A 13,187-nucleotide genomic window follows, 5' to 3' on the forward strand; every position below is an offset into this window, starting at 1 on the left:
AGTCACTCAGTGGTGTCCGACTCTTTGCAACCCGATGGACTGTGGCCCGCCTGGCTCCTCTGTCCATGGGATTTTCCCAGCAAGAGTACTGACCTTTCTACCGTCCCTCATCTCTTCCGCAGTACGTGGGGGCCCCAGTGGCTTATATCCAGCAGATATTTGTGAAGTCTTCTGTGTCTCCCTGGCACAAGAACCTCCTGGCAGTAGATGTGTTCCGCTCGCCTCTGTCGAGGGCGTTCCAGTTGGTGGAGGAGATTCGGAACCACGTGCTGAAAGACAGGTATCCGTGCCGGGGCCCAGCCTCCCCGACCCAGCTCTGCACCAGAGGCGGGGCGTGGCCCTTGGCGTAAATCCACCGAGCCAGCCAGCTCTGCGAGATTGAGAGGGTGGGTGAGCTCGCTTCGCCTTTCTCAGCACGCAGTGGGTCCACTGCAGCTGTGTTCCCCTTTGACCTGTGCCCATAGCCCAGGGAGAGCCCTGAGCTTCGTCCCCAGGCCTCACACAGACCAGGGTCCACTGAGCCAACCCTGGGACAGGCTCTCCGAGACCCGGTTGACTGGTGGCCCTGAAGGCTCTTGCCCAGAGCTTGTGAGATGCGAGTGTGATGGTGGCCGACCTGACGAGAAGCCAGCTATGCCCAGGGGTCCCCTCCGGGAGTCCCAGCCCACCAGTGCTGCTCTGGGGCGTGCTGCTTTGCAGGCTGCCTCAGTGCTAGTGGAGGTTAGCTGAGGCCTTGGACCACACACGGCCCCTGGTTTTCACCCGGCCTCCTCTGCCTGCTGAACTGCAGGGGTTCTCGTGAGGGGGCTATGCTTGCTCCTGAGCACGCCTCTCCTCGGAGGGGCTGGGCTTTGGGGCTCCACATGCACTTGGAAGGTCAGGCTGTCTCCCGGTGTGGTGGCTGAGCCCCTGGAAGAACTTCCCTGACTGCCCTTGTCCTGGCCCTTTGAGACACCGCCTGGGAGCTTCATGCACGGGGCTGCGGGGGGCTGGCAGACTCGGCAGCGCCTCGTACTGTCCCCCACACAGCTCCGGGACAAGGAGCCTGGAGGACGTGTGCCTGCAAGTGACGGACCTGCTGCCAGGCCTCAGGAAGCTCCGCAACCTCCTGCCCGAGCATGGATGCCTGCTGCTATCCCCCGGAAACTTCTGGCAGAATGACAGGGAACGCTTCCACGCAGACCCTGACATCATCAGGACCATCCACCAGCATGAGCCCAAAACCCTGCAGACCTCGGCCACACTCAAAGGTGCCAGGACAGTCCCTTGAGAGTCATCGGGGGCCTGTCAGTCACCACGTCCTCTTCGGAGGCTGCTCTGGCAGATCTGGGGCTACCCTCAGTTTCTCAGGGTGGGGTGGAGAGGGGTCCTTGGTGTGTCTACGTAGCTGCTGTTCCTTCGTCAGCACCTGTTGCCCTCTCTCTGCAGACCTGCTGTTTGGCGTCCCTGGGAAGTACAGTGGGGTGAACCTGTACACCAGGAAGCGGCTAGTCTCATATACCATCACCCTGGTCTTCCAGCACTACCACGCCAAGTAAGGCCGGGCTGCGGCACAGCAGGCGGCTTCTCCGTTCAGAGTGTCCACAGTGCCCCCAGGAACTCGGAGTTCTCAGGCCTTCTGCTGAAGTGTTCATGTCCCTCAGGGTGCTGTCTGCTCACGCTTGAGGGGGGCCACCTGATGGCTGGTTAAGAACGGGGGGACAGCAGGCATGGCGAGCTCGGGGTCCTGGTGCCTCCATGGTCTCTCTGGAGCCTCTGGTGGGGGTCCCCAGCTGGTGACTGCCGAGCCTCATGTGACTTGGGAGAGCACTGCAGACAGTTCCCCAAGGGGCGAGGGCGTACAGGGGCCCCCGATGGGCTGTTTGGGCCTGTGGCAATCAGAGCGCAGTGATAGGTTGGGAGTGGGGTGCTCAGGGGCGCTCTGAGACAGCTGGGCCAACTTTTCAGTTCTTCCATCCCCCTCAGGACTGGAGGGAATCCCCTGCGGACCTTGCGTCAGGGATTGCCTTTGTCCCCCGGACAGAGAGGGACGGTCCGTCTCCTGCCCCCAACCAGGTTCCTGGGCAGCCTGCGGGCCCGCCTGATGTCGCTGCACCCCAGCCCCAACTGCAGCCTCAGGGCAGAGAGCCTGGTTCATGTGCACTTCAAGGAGGAGATTGGCATCGCCGAGCTCATCCCACTGGTCACCACCTACATCATCCTGTTCGCCTACATCTACTTCTCCACACGTAGGTCCACAGCACGGAGGCCGGGGCTTTCTCCCAGCTAATAGGGGCATTTCCAGATCACCCCTTCCCTGCCTCTTCAGGGGCCCAGGCAGAGATGTAGAATGTGCCTGATGGTCACCGAAGCTGGGGCTTCATCCCCAGCAGGGCCTGAAGGGCCGGGTGGGTCCAGGGCTCCTCCCACTACTCAGGAAAAGTCCCTTCCTCGGAAGGGTTTCCAAGGACACTGCGCCCTGAGATGGAAGGGTACGCATTCTCTGCGCAAACCAGGGCCTTCCCTTTTGCAACTGGCAGGCGCACTCCCCTCCCAGCTCTCAGGTTACGGGCCTGGTGACCCAGGCTCTGGGAAGAGGCTGCCCTGATGCGTTCTCTGCCCTCCAGGCAAGATCGACATGGTCAAGTCCAAGTGGGGCCTGGCTCTGGCTGCTGTGGTCACGGTGCTCAGCTCACTGCTCATGTCTGTGGGACTCTGCACACTCTTCGGCCTGACGCCCACCCTCAATGGCGGGTAGGTCCCAGCAGGCTCCCCTGGGTGGCAGGGTGGGCCCGCAGGCCGGAGCATCCTGCACCTCTGGGTGTTTGGCCAGCCCTGCACTGGACACTTGCTGTTACCCCATATTTTCACATGGTTATTTTGACACTTAAGAGGTATGTGCTTTTTCTTTTGAGTTACCTGGCTTAACATATGTATATACAAACCATATGTATATTTACATGTAATACATCCATAGCTGTGTGTATGTATGTGTATATTTCTGTGTGTGTATAAGGGGTATTTATATGTATATATGTGTTTATGCATATATATGGGTATGTGTTGTGTGTGACTGTGTGTCTGAGGGTATACAGATGTGTAAGTTGTATTTGTTCAGTTGCTGAGTTGTGTCTGACTCTTTGCGACCCCATGGACTGCAGCACGCCAGGTTTCCCTGTCCTTCACTATCTCCCAGAATTTGCTCAAACTCGTGTCCACTGAGTCAGTGATGCCATCCAGCCATGTATTTATGTATTTTAAATACACGTGCATGTTGCTTCTCGACGGCTTAAGCCGTGGGTGAGTGTGACATAGAGACAGTATGTTTCTTCCTTTCTTAATATTAAAACATTTAAATTGCCTGGTAGATCACTTTGGAGTAAGCTTTTTATTTTATTTATTTTTTTTGGAGTAAGCTTTTTAAAAGATACAGGCCATAAGCACACTCTGATTTGTCACCTTCCCACCGTTTGCTTCCCTTCCATTTCTCTCAGAAACATGGTCCTACCCTGGGCCACGCCGGCCTGTTAGTGATCACGGCTGACTAGCCTGTGCTCTGCCTCTGCTTGTCCGGCTGCTCCCAGGAACAGCGATCTTGTGTTTCCTCTTCCTTCCCTTGCTTGTAGAACATTCGCTTCCTTTCCTAGACCTGATGGTGCTAATCACCCCTCGGCTATAGCTGTCTTCTCTGCCTCCTCAAGGCACCCCCCAGCGGGGGTCCCAGTGCCGTCCCACTTGGTGGGGGTTCCCTGTGCCTGCGTTCCTCGTAGTCAGGGAGCGGGAGCCTGTGGTCTGAGAGAGTTAGGCGAGTTTTCTCTAGAAACGATCACCCTTCTCCACACACAGCTTCTCTCCAGAGGCGAGTAGGGCTTCAGGCTGGTATCCCCTTCCATTTAGTCCTGATGGCCTGGCCTGGCATGCTGCAGTGGAGGCTTCTCTGACTGGTGGTGTGGTGTGGGAAGGGCCGGGGAGCTGTGTTCTGGCAGCTGGGCAGGGGGGCCTCTTCCCACGGTGCTGGACAGATGGAGAGCCAGGATGGTGGCTGGCTCCTCCGCACGACTTGGAAGCCAGCCTGAAAGCTGCGAGCCATGTAGACAGGCCTCCAGGAGGGTGGGGTTCCAGTCCTGTGATGTGGGAGTTGCTTGGCAGCCCCTACTGTGGTCTAGACCCCACAGGCCCCCAGGACCCAGGCCTGCTGAGGAGCAGCCATGTGTTGGGGGCCCCCCTCAGCACATTCCTCTCCCCCTGCCCCTGCCCTGTCCACAGGGAGATCTTCCCCTACCTGGTGGTGGTCATCGGGCTGGAGAACGTGCTGGTGCTCACCAAGTCCGTCGTCTCCACCCCGGTGGACCTTGAGGTGAAGCTGCGCATCGCCCAAGGTAACAGGGGGGCTGGGGGGGGGACATGGCAGCACCTCCTCCTGCCAAGGGAACGGGGAGCCCAGGGGCCTCCCTCGCCCCGGCCTCCAGTAAGACGCCCGCTTGTTAGCGTGAGCCCCGTTCAGCCATGGAGCCCAGGGCCCTATTTTGTCCAGGTTCACGTGTTAGTAAGACCACAAACCGCCTCTGCTGCGGGCTCACGTGTTTGACCCTTTGTACGGCTGGCAGCTGGTCTTTTCTCCCTGCCCCACTCCATCATGTGAGGCCCAGGCTCCTGGAACTGGTCAGCTCAGAGACGCTGCCTCCACGGCTGCCAGGAAAGACCCATATGGCCTTAGTGGCGGGAGCTGGGGAGCTGGGTTCTGGGGAAAGTGAGGAAAGAGCCTGGGCCCAGAGGTCTGAACTCTCACATCTCCTCTTCCTCCTCCACCTCGGCCCGTGACTGTGGGAACAGGGCTGGGGGCAGGCTGTTCCTCACTCAGCAAAGCTTTGTGAGCCTGTGTGAGAGGCCAGGCCCTGCACTAGACGTGGGGTTCCAAGGAGACCAGGGGAAATGGCCGCTGCCCACTAGGCGCTCAGAGCTTTAAATGTGCGACTGTGGGGCCCAGGAGGGGCCGAGGTAGGACACAGCCGGCTCTCCTGTCCCTCTACCCCTCAGCCACGTGCGAGGCTGGACGTGCCGATCTGGGCGCGTGTGGCTCTCCGGGTTTGCCCAGCTCAGCACCTCACTTCTCCGAGCTTCCTCAGATGGTCGGAGCTCTCCTCCGGACCTCCAGGCCCCGCTTCCCTGTAGAGCTGTACCCGTAGCAGGGTCCTTAGGGGCACTTTGGTGGGCGGCTGTCTCATGTGGGCCATGCGGTCATGGGCCCACATGCAGTGGACAAAGGTTCCATGCTGCCCTGTGGCCCTGTTGTTGTCCCCCCCAGGCCTGAGCAGCGAGAGCTGGTCCATCATGAAGAACATGGCCACAGAGCTGGGCATCGTCCTCATCGGCTACTTCACGCTCGTGCCTGCCATCCAGGTGAGGCCCCCGGGTCTGCAGCCAGGGCTGCGTGGAGCCCGTTGCTGAGCCGTGGGGCTGCGAGCAGAGGTGAGGGCGGGCCTCCACTGACAGGAAGCCCCGCCGGTGCTGCCTACTCAGGGAGGAGTTTTGTGGAGGGAGCAGGATGTCGCTTCCTGTCCTTTCCCCACGACTGGCAGGCCTGCTGAGGTTTGAGGAGCCCAGGGCCCCCAGGCTCCCCACTCTGCCCCCAGAGGGCGTCTACAGGATGCGGATGGTCTTGGGACATGAGGGCTGATGCGCCGCCGTGCGGTCCACCCTTCATTTATCCACACTTGAGTAGAAGCCATGGTGATGCACCAGAGGTCTCACCAAGGGCAGGGGAGGAAAACCGGTGAGAACACTGTCTATCCACAGAGCCTGGGGAGAAAAGAGATTCCCCTTTTTAGTTTCTAGGTAGAATTAATTTTCCCCTGTGCTCTTCCTCTCCTTTCATTGGTCCAGCATAGTAATTGGCCAGGAATAAGAAATTTCTGAGAGCCTCCAAACCAGGGCAGGTCTGGGCTCTCGGTAGGTTGGTCCCTGGCACATGAGCAGGGACCGGGGTCTCAGGGAGGGCTTTTGGGGTACTGCAGGCTGCTGGGGCTCAGTGCGTGGGAGTCTCTGCTGCCCCCTCGTGGGGAGGGAGGGCGCTGCTGCTGCATCCTCCTTGGCGGCTCCCAGATGTCAAAGTGCCAGCATCTCTCCTCCCCGCTGTGCCTGGCAAGAAACCGCCCTGCAGCACCCAGGGTGCCGGTTGTTGGGGGTGCAGTGGTCAGGGCCCATGGCTGTGGTCCAGAGGCTCCCACATGGGGCTGTGGCCGCGGCAGGCAGGGAACTGGTTCTCCAGCGCTGGGCCCTGAGGTCGCAGTGTCCTCTCATTTCCTTTTTTCCAGGAGTTCTGTCTTTTTGCTGTCGTGGGGCTGGTGTCTGACTTCTTCCTTCAGATGCTGTTTTTCACCACTGTCCTGTCCATTGACATTCGCCGGATGGAGGTAGGAGTGAGCTGAGCCCCGCCCTACCACCTCCTCCTCCTCAGTCCTGGCTGCACTCAGGGACCTGGGGCAGGGCTGCAGCCCCTGTGGGAGCTTCTGGGCCGCGGCTGCGGGCCCTGACCACTGCGCCCTCAACAGCTGGCGGACCTGAACAAGCGGCTGCCCCCTGAGGCCTGCCTGCCCCCAGCCAAGCCAGTGGGGCGGCCAACACGCTTTGAGCGGCAGCCGACTGTGAGGCCATCCATGCCCCACACCATCACACTGCAGCCGTCCTCCTTCCGCAACCTGCGTCTCCCCAAGCGGCTGCGTGTCATCTACTTCCTGGCCCGAACCCGCCTGGCACAGCGCCTCATCATGGTACCTGCCACCCCCGCCCGCAGGCCCGCACTCAACGGCCCTCTTGCCATTTGCATTTGTCTTGGGCGAGGGGGGTGGTCCCCAGGCCCTCATGGCCCCTGGAAGCCTCCCCTCCTGCCCAGACCTTGTGGTTTTTGGGGTGGGAAGCCTGTCTCTGGAGAAGCAGCTGGTGTCATCAGGGAGAGGAGTCTGCCCAGAGTGACCAGGACAGGTGCTCTGGGATGGAACCCAGTGGTTCCCCGAGTCAGAGTTTACTGTGCAGGCAGCGGGAAATGCTGGCTGGGCAGCGGGGAGGAGGAGCAAGGTTGGCTGAAATGAAGAGAGGGGAGCAGGGTTGAGGCCCTCTGAGGACTGAGACCCGTGGTGTCCCTGGAGCAGGTCAGGCAGCTGGTCCCTGTGGCTCTGGCTGACCGTGGGGGCCCTAGCTGAGGGGGCGGTTGGGGGAAAGTTCTGTATCAGACCCGGGGTGCTTCTCTCTGTTTGGGCCAGGACTCAGACCTGAGCCTGGAAAGGGAGCTGGGTCCATCCGGGGGGGCATTTGGTCCCGGCCCTAGAGGACTTGAGGCAGAGGGGAAGGACGGGTGGCCTGTGTCCTCTCTCCACCCCCAGGCCTGAGGCCAGTCCTGCCGCTTGCCAGTGTGAGGGCCAAGCGTGCAGCAGGTGAGGGCTGCCCCTTCATCCCTGGGGTCCTGCTGAGCCCCCACTCCCTCTGCAGGCCGGCACAGTGGTCTGGATCGGCATCCTCGTGTACACGGACCCGGCCGGGCTGCGCACGTGCCTGGCCGCCCAGGTGACGGAGCAGAGCCCACTGGGCGACGGCGGCCTGGCCCCTCTGCCGGTGCCCGGTGGCGTGCTGCCCGCCAGCCGCCCAGACCCTGCCTTTTCCATCTTCCCGCCGGATGCCTCCAAGTTACCCGAGAACCACACGTTGCCGGGGGAGCCTCCTGAGCCCGGGGGTCCAGCCGAGGGCATCCATGACAGCCCGGCCCCAGAGGTCACCTGGGGGCCTGAGGATGAGGAGCTCTGGAGGAAACTGTCCTTCCGCCACTGGCCCACGCTTTTCAGCTATTACAACATCACACTGGCCAAGAGGTGGGCGGGCTGAGCCAGGTCCCCCCTCCCACCTGGTTGTGTCAGCTCACTGCCCCCAGAGCACCCCTTCCCTCAGGAGGGAGACCCATGGATTTGAATTCTGAATATTCTTCCAAATAAACACCCATCAGGTTGTGGAGTAGGAAGCAGTGCTCCCAGTAGCCACAACCTGAGTCCCTGGGCCCCGCTCTGGGAGGTCATAGGTCGTTGTCGGCTACTTAGCCAAAATGAGATCCACGCCTCACTTCCTCCCACTCTGCCAGAATGGGTGACAGAGGTGGCAGTGATGGCTAGGGTGCTGGCGTCTGTGACAGAGCAAGGTTGGGGTGCCAGAGCTGAAGGGGGGAGGGGAGCCTACTGCTGGGAAGACTGTCCTGGGAGGATGTTTGTGGAGCTTGGCAGGTCAGGCCGAGTCCCATGGGGAGAGTAGACAGGGCACTGGGCCCTCCGAAGGTGTCTCCGCTGAGGCTGAGCGTTGCTGGCCCAGGTACGTCAGCCTGCTGCCTGTCATCCCGGTCACGCTCCGCCTGAACCCGCGGGAGGCTCTGGAGGGCCGGCACCCTCAGGACGGCCGCAGCGCCTGGCCCCCGCCCCAGCCCGGGCAGGGCGGGCTCTGGGAGGCCAGCCCCAAGGGGCCAGGCACGGCGCAGGCGCACAGAGACCTCACCCTCTACAAGTAAGGCCCACGAGTCGGGGGCAGGGCGGCCGGAGGGGTGGGGGAGGGGCCGGGGCGGGTCTCACCAGGCTCTGCCGGATGCAGGGTGGCGGCGCTTGGCCTGGCCTCGGGCGTTGCCCTTGTGCTGCTCCTGCTCTGCCTGTACCGAGTGCTCTGCCCGCGCAACTACGGGCAGCCCGGCGCGGGGCCCGGCCGGCGGCGGCGCGGGGAGCTGCCCTGCGACGACTATGGCTACGCGCCCCCCGAGACGGAGATTGTGCCCCTGGTGCTGCGCGGGCACCTCATGGTGAGTGTGGGCGGGGCCGGGGGCGCGGGGGCCCGAGCCGTGCCGCCGCCAGTGCCCATGTCCATGCCACGCTCCCTCCCACAGGACATCGAGTGTCTGGCCAGCGATGGGATGCTGCTGGTGAGCTGTTGCCTGGCAGGCCACGTGTGCGTATGGGACGCGCAGACCGGAGACTGCCTCACCCGCATCCCGCACCCGGGGTAGGTGCCCCGCCCCGGCTCCGCCCCGCCCTCACCCTGGCCCCGCCCTCACCCAGGCTCCCCTCCCCTGGCAGGCAGCGGCGGGACAGTGGTGTTGGCAGCGGGCTGGAGACTCAGGAGACCTGGGAACGGCTGTCGGACGGCGGGAAGGGTGGCCCGGAGGAGCCTGGGGACAGCCCTCCACTGCGGCACCGGCCCCGGGGCCCTCCACCACCTGCCCTCTTTGGGGACCAGCCGGACCTCACCTGCTTGATTGACACCAACTTCTCAGCGCGGTCGCAGCTCCCCGAGCCGGCTCAGCCCGAGCCCCGGTACCGGGCGGGCCGCCGTGCTCAAGACTCCGCAGGCTACGATTTCAGCCGCCTGGTGCAGCGCGTGTACCAGGAGGAGGGCATGGCTCCCGTGCACACGCCAACCCTTCGCCCACCCTCTCCTGGGCCCACGTTCCCCCTGGCCCCTGAGGAGGAGGCTGGCTTTCCTCCGGAGAAGAGCTGCCCGTCCCTCGCCTGGGCCCCCAGCGCAGACGGCTCCATCTGGAGTCTGGAGTTGCAGGGCAGCCTCATCGTGGTGGGGCGGAGCAGTGGCCGGCTGGAGGTGGGCAGCGGCGGCTCGAGGGAGGCAGGGGCGTCTGGGTGTTCCCAGTTTCAGGTGCTTACAGCCTCTGGACCCCCAGGTGTGGGACGCCATCGAGGGCATCCTGCGCTGCAGCAGTGAGGAAGTGTCGTCAGGCATCACGGCCCTCGTCTTCCTGGACAAAAGGTGGGAGCGCTAGGACCCCTGCCTCACCCCTAGATGCCCAGCTCCGCACACACTGAGGTCGAGCTCTGCTTCCTCTTCCCTGGTGTGACCTGACTTTCTTCTCGGTAACACGCCTCACACCTGTGAGCTGCAGGAAGTCTGCCTTGATGGGAGGTGACAACTCAAGAGGGGAAAGGTAGAGAGTGAAAAGAGGGCCCTTCACCACTGACAGTGCAGAGTGCAAACTTCCCCTCACCTTCTGAGGTCAGACTTGTCTAGGTAGCCCGTCATTACTGACCCTTCTGGGTTTTCAGTTCCAGAAAAACGGATCTTTAGAACTACCGCCTTGTAAAAGCTTGCCTTCCCCTTTGATGCTGCACACTCTTCTCGCCTCCCTCCTCACCATGCCTTTTGGCTAGGTGTTCCCAGGGTGCCATCACATCATCGCCTCCGTGGTGGTGAGGGGGTCCCAGCTACTCAGACTGGGACCCCCACCTCTGGCTGATAGACGCAGGGCTCACCCACCCAGGTGCCTCTGGTGACCGCCTCAGTTGCCCGTCATGCTGGCTGGCTCTTCCTTCCCGGTCCCTGAGTGCGTGGCCCAGCGTCTAAGCTGAGCTGAGCCTTGTTTTCTGCGGTGGGGACGCCCCTTGCCCTGAGCTGTCACTTTCTGTGGCTGCTGCCGTCTTTCTCGCCACAGCCTGGCTTTCTGCTCAAGCCTCAGCTGACATCCTTCCATGCAGCCTGGCCAAGTTCACTGGCTTCCCCCCAACTTGGAATTCTCCCCCACTGGTGGTCTTTTGACTTTTTAGGGAAAGCCCACATGCCTCAGCCTAGCTCTCAAGAGTCCATGGCTCCGTCCTCTCCTTTCTCTGCCCCAGCTCTGCTGTGGACCATTCAGCTTCCTGGGCTGAAGACTTGTGAACCCCACTCACTTCAAAGCTTTGGGGCCACAGAGCACACATGTCTTCATCTCTGCCATCAGCCTGTGCCTAGGACTCCCAGGCAGTGGGCAGAATCCTTATTTCTGTGTGGAAAGAGGAGACGGAGCAGGCAGCACTCGTGTCTGAGCTGCCCTTCTGTCATAGGACAGCAGTGCCTTCGTGGCTCCTCACAGCCCTGCCTCAGCTGCTCTCTCCACTGAAGCCTCTCCTGTGGCTCCGGGCTGTGGAGGGGAGGATCCCCTCCCCCAGACTCTGAATTTCCAGTCGTACTCATGATGTTCCCCAGGTACCACTTCATTCGTGTCATCAACTCATTTACTCCTTGTGCCCCCACAAGGTACACATTTGTTCCCATTTCACAGATGAAGCATCTGAGGCCCAGAGGGTGACGCCGGCATTGTGGCAGGGGCCCTCCTGCTCTGCACCTGGTCCCCGCGCCTGTGCTTCCGTCTTGGCCCGGTCCCTCACGGCCCCACTGCTCCCTAGCCGGTGGGATGGGCCTGTCGAGGTCCATGGCGCTCTGCCCCATGGCCAGGGGCTCTGAGGGCGAGCCCCCTGGCAGCCGCTCTTGTCTTTCAGGATCGTGGCCGCCCGGCTCAACGGCTCCCTTGATTTCTTCTCCTTGGAGACCCACACTGCCCTCAGCCCCCTGCAGTTCCGAGGTCAGGAACCTGGGCAGGCCGGGGCCTCACCTGGGGTGGAGCGCGGGGGCCGCTGCGGATGTCTCCTCAGAGGCCCCTCACTGGGCCCGTTGTCCGCAGGGGCCCCGGGGCGGGGCAGCTCCCCCGCCTCCGCCGTGTACAGCAGCAATGACAGGGTGGCCTGCCACCTGACCCACACCGTGCCCTGTGCGCACCAGAAGCCCATCACAGCCCTGAAGGCAGCTGCCGGGCGCCTTGTGACTGGGAGCCAGGACCACACCCTGAGAGTACGTGTTGGCACGATCTCTTGGGTACGGGGTGGCCCAGCACAGGGGTGGGGGGCATCTGGGGTCAGGCAGGCAGGGAGGCTGGAGGTGTCTTGGATGAACTGTGGAAGGGAATTCCTGACCATAGTGTGATTTGGAAAAACCCAGAGACATCAGAGGAAAATGAGTATCACATAATCACACATATATGTGGAATCCAGAAAAACAGTACTGATAAATCTATCTTCAGGGAAGGAAGGAATAGAGACGCAGACATAGAGAACGGACCTGTGGACAGATCGGGGGAAGGAGGAGGGACGAGCTGAGAGAGTAGCATTGCCACGCACACACTACCGTGTGGGAAATAGCTAGTTAGTGGGGAGCTGTTGTGTGACACGGGGCTCAGCCCGTGCTCTGTGGAGACCTCGGGGGGTGGGGGGGGACAGGAGGGTGTGGGGGGGACAGAAAGGAGGGGAGACGTGTATACGCATAGCTGACTAATGCAAGCAGAGACTAACGCAGTATTATGAAGCAGTTATCCTCTCATTAAAAGAAAACCCCAAGGAGCCCAGCACCTGAGGCCTCTCTCTGCCACAGGTGTTCCGTCTGGAGGATTCATGCTGCCTCTTCACCCTGCAGGGCCATTCAGGGGCCATCACGACCGTGTACATTGACCAGGTGAGGGCCATGGGTGGCTGTGGGGGCATTGAGCCAGACCCACCACGGTCTTGCTTCTGACTCCTGGGTGCTGGTCCCCAGGGCCCCAGAGGCAGGCAGAGGTTCCCTCCTGCCCGGGCACTAGGACTCCTTGGGCACAGAGGTGGGTCTCCACAGTGACCAGGCCCCCACACCTGCTCCCGCAGACCATGGTGCTGGCCAGCGGGGGCCAGGACGGGGCCATCTGCCTGTGGGACGTGCTGACTGGCAGCCGGGTCAGCCACATGTTCGCTCACCGTGGGGACGTCACCTCCCTCACCTGCACCACCTCGTGCGTCATCAGCAGCGGCCTGGACGACCTCATCAGCATCTGGGACCGCAGCACGGGCATCAAGCTCTACTCCATCCAGCAGGTAGGCGTGGGCGCCACGGGCCTCGGGCTGTCGGGAAGGGCCCGACGCCGAGCCTCTCCTGTCCTTGTCTCCAGGACCTGGGCTGTGGCGCAAGCTTGGGTGTTATCTCAGACAACCTGCTAGTGACCGGCGGCCAGGGCTGTGTTTCCTTTTGGGACCTAAACTACGGGGACCTGTTACAGACAGTCTACCTGGGCAAGAACAGCGAGGCCCAGCCGGCCCGCCAGATCCTGGTGCTGGACAACGCTGCCATCGTCTGCAACTTTGGCAGCGAGCTCAGCCTGGTGTACGTGCCCTCCGTGCTGGAGAAGCTGGACTGAGGGTGGGCCTCCCCGCCCCTCTGCCTGGGGAGCTTGGTGGGCAACGCACTGGACCTGGACTGGGGGGAATGCTGAGTCTTGGGGAAGCTGCTTCTGACTGTCCTGTCCTGCCTCATGACTGTAATATTAAACCTTTTTTTTTAAATGACATCAGTCAGGGGCCTTTTGAGCCCTTGTGTCTTCCCTTGGACAAGCTCTGCCATCA

General features: G+C 61.9%; 1 protein-coding gene across 1 annotated transcript in view; it reads left to right on the forward strand.

Moving 5' to 3' along the window:
- Positions 1–13,132, forward strand: part of SCAP (SREBF chaperone) — a 98,347-nt gene extending 85,215 nt beyond the window's left edge. The window contains exons 4-23 of the mRNA XM_065933834.1: positions 123–280; positions 1,030–1,250; positions 1,429–1,534; positions 2,056–2,228; positions 2,607–2,733; positions 4,246–4,358; positions 5,285–5,379; positions 6,294–6,392; positions 6,531–6,749; positions 7,465–7,841; positions 8,329–8,517; positions 8,602–8,803; positions 8,888–9,003; positions 9,078–9,597; positions 9,677–9,762; positions 11,265–11,347; positions 11,447–11,613; positions 12,190–12,270; positions 12,456–12,662; positions 12,737–13,132. Coding sequence (XP_065789906.1) covers positions 123–280; positions 1,030–1,250; positions 1,429–1,534; positions 2,056–2,228; positions 2,607–2,733; positions 4,246–4,358; positions 5,285–5,379; positions 6,294–6,392; positions 6,531–6,749; positions 7,465–7,841; positions 8,329–8,517; positions 8,602–8,803; positions 8,888–9,003; positions 9,078–9,597; positions 9,677–9,762; positions 11,265–11,347; positions 11,447–11,613; positions 12,190–12,270; positions 12,456–12,662; positions 12,737–12,982 — 3,585 coding nt within the window. The 3' untranslated portion in view covers positions 12,983–13,132. The remainder of the gene's footprint in view (positions 1–122; positions 281–1,029; positions 1,251–1,428; positions 1,535–2,055; positions 2,229–2,606; positions 2,734–4,245; positions 4,359–5,284; positions 5,380–6,293; positions 6,393–6,530; positions 6,750–7,464; positions 7,842–8,328; positions 8,518–8,601; positions 8,804–8,887; positions 9,004–9,077; positions 9,598–9,676; positions 9,763–11,264; positions 11,348–11,446; positions 11,614–12,189; positions 12,271–12,455; positions 12,663–12,736) is intronic.
- Positions 13,133–13,187: the final 55 nt, after the last annotated feature.

This window comes from Muntiacus reevesi, chromosome 4 (assembly GCF_963930625.1).
Source record: "Muntiacus reevesi chromosome 4, mMunRee1.1, whole genome shotgun sequence".
In the NCBI taxonomy this organism is placed as follows: domain Eukaryota; kingdom Metazoa; phylum Chordata; class Mammalia; order Artiodactyla; family Cervidae; genus Muntiacus; species Muntiacus reevesi.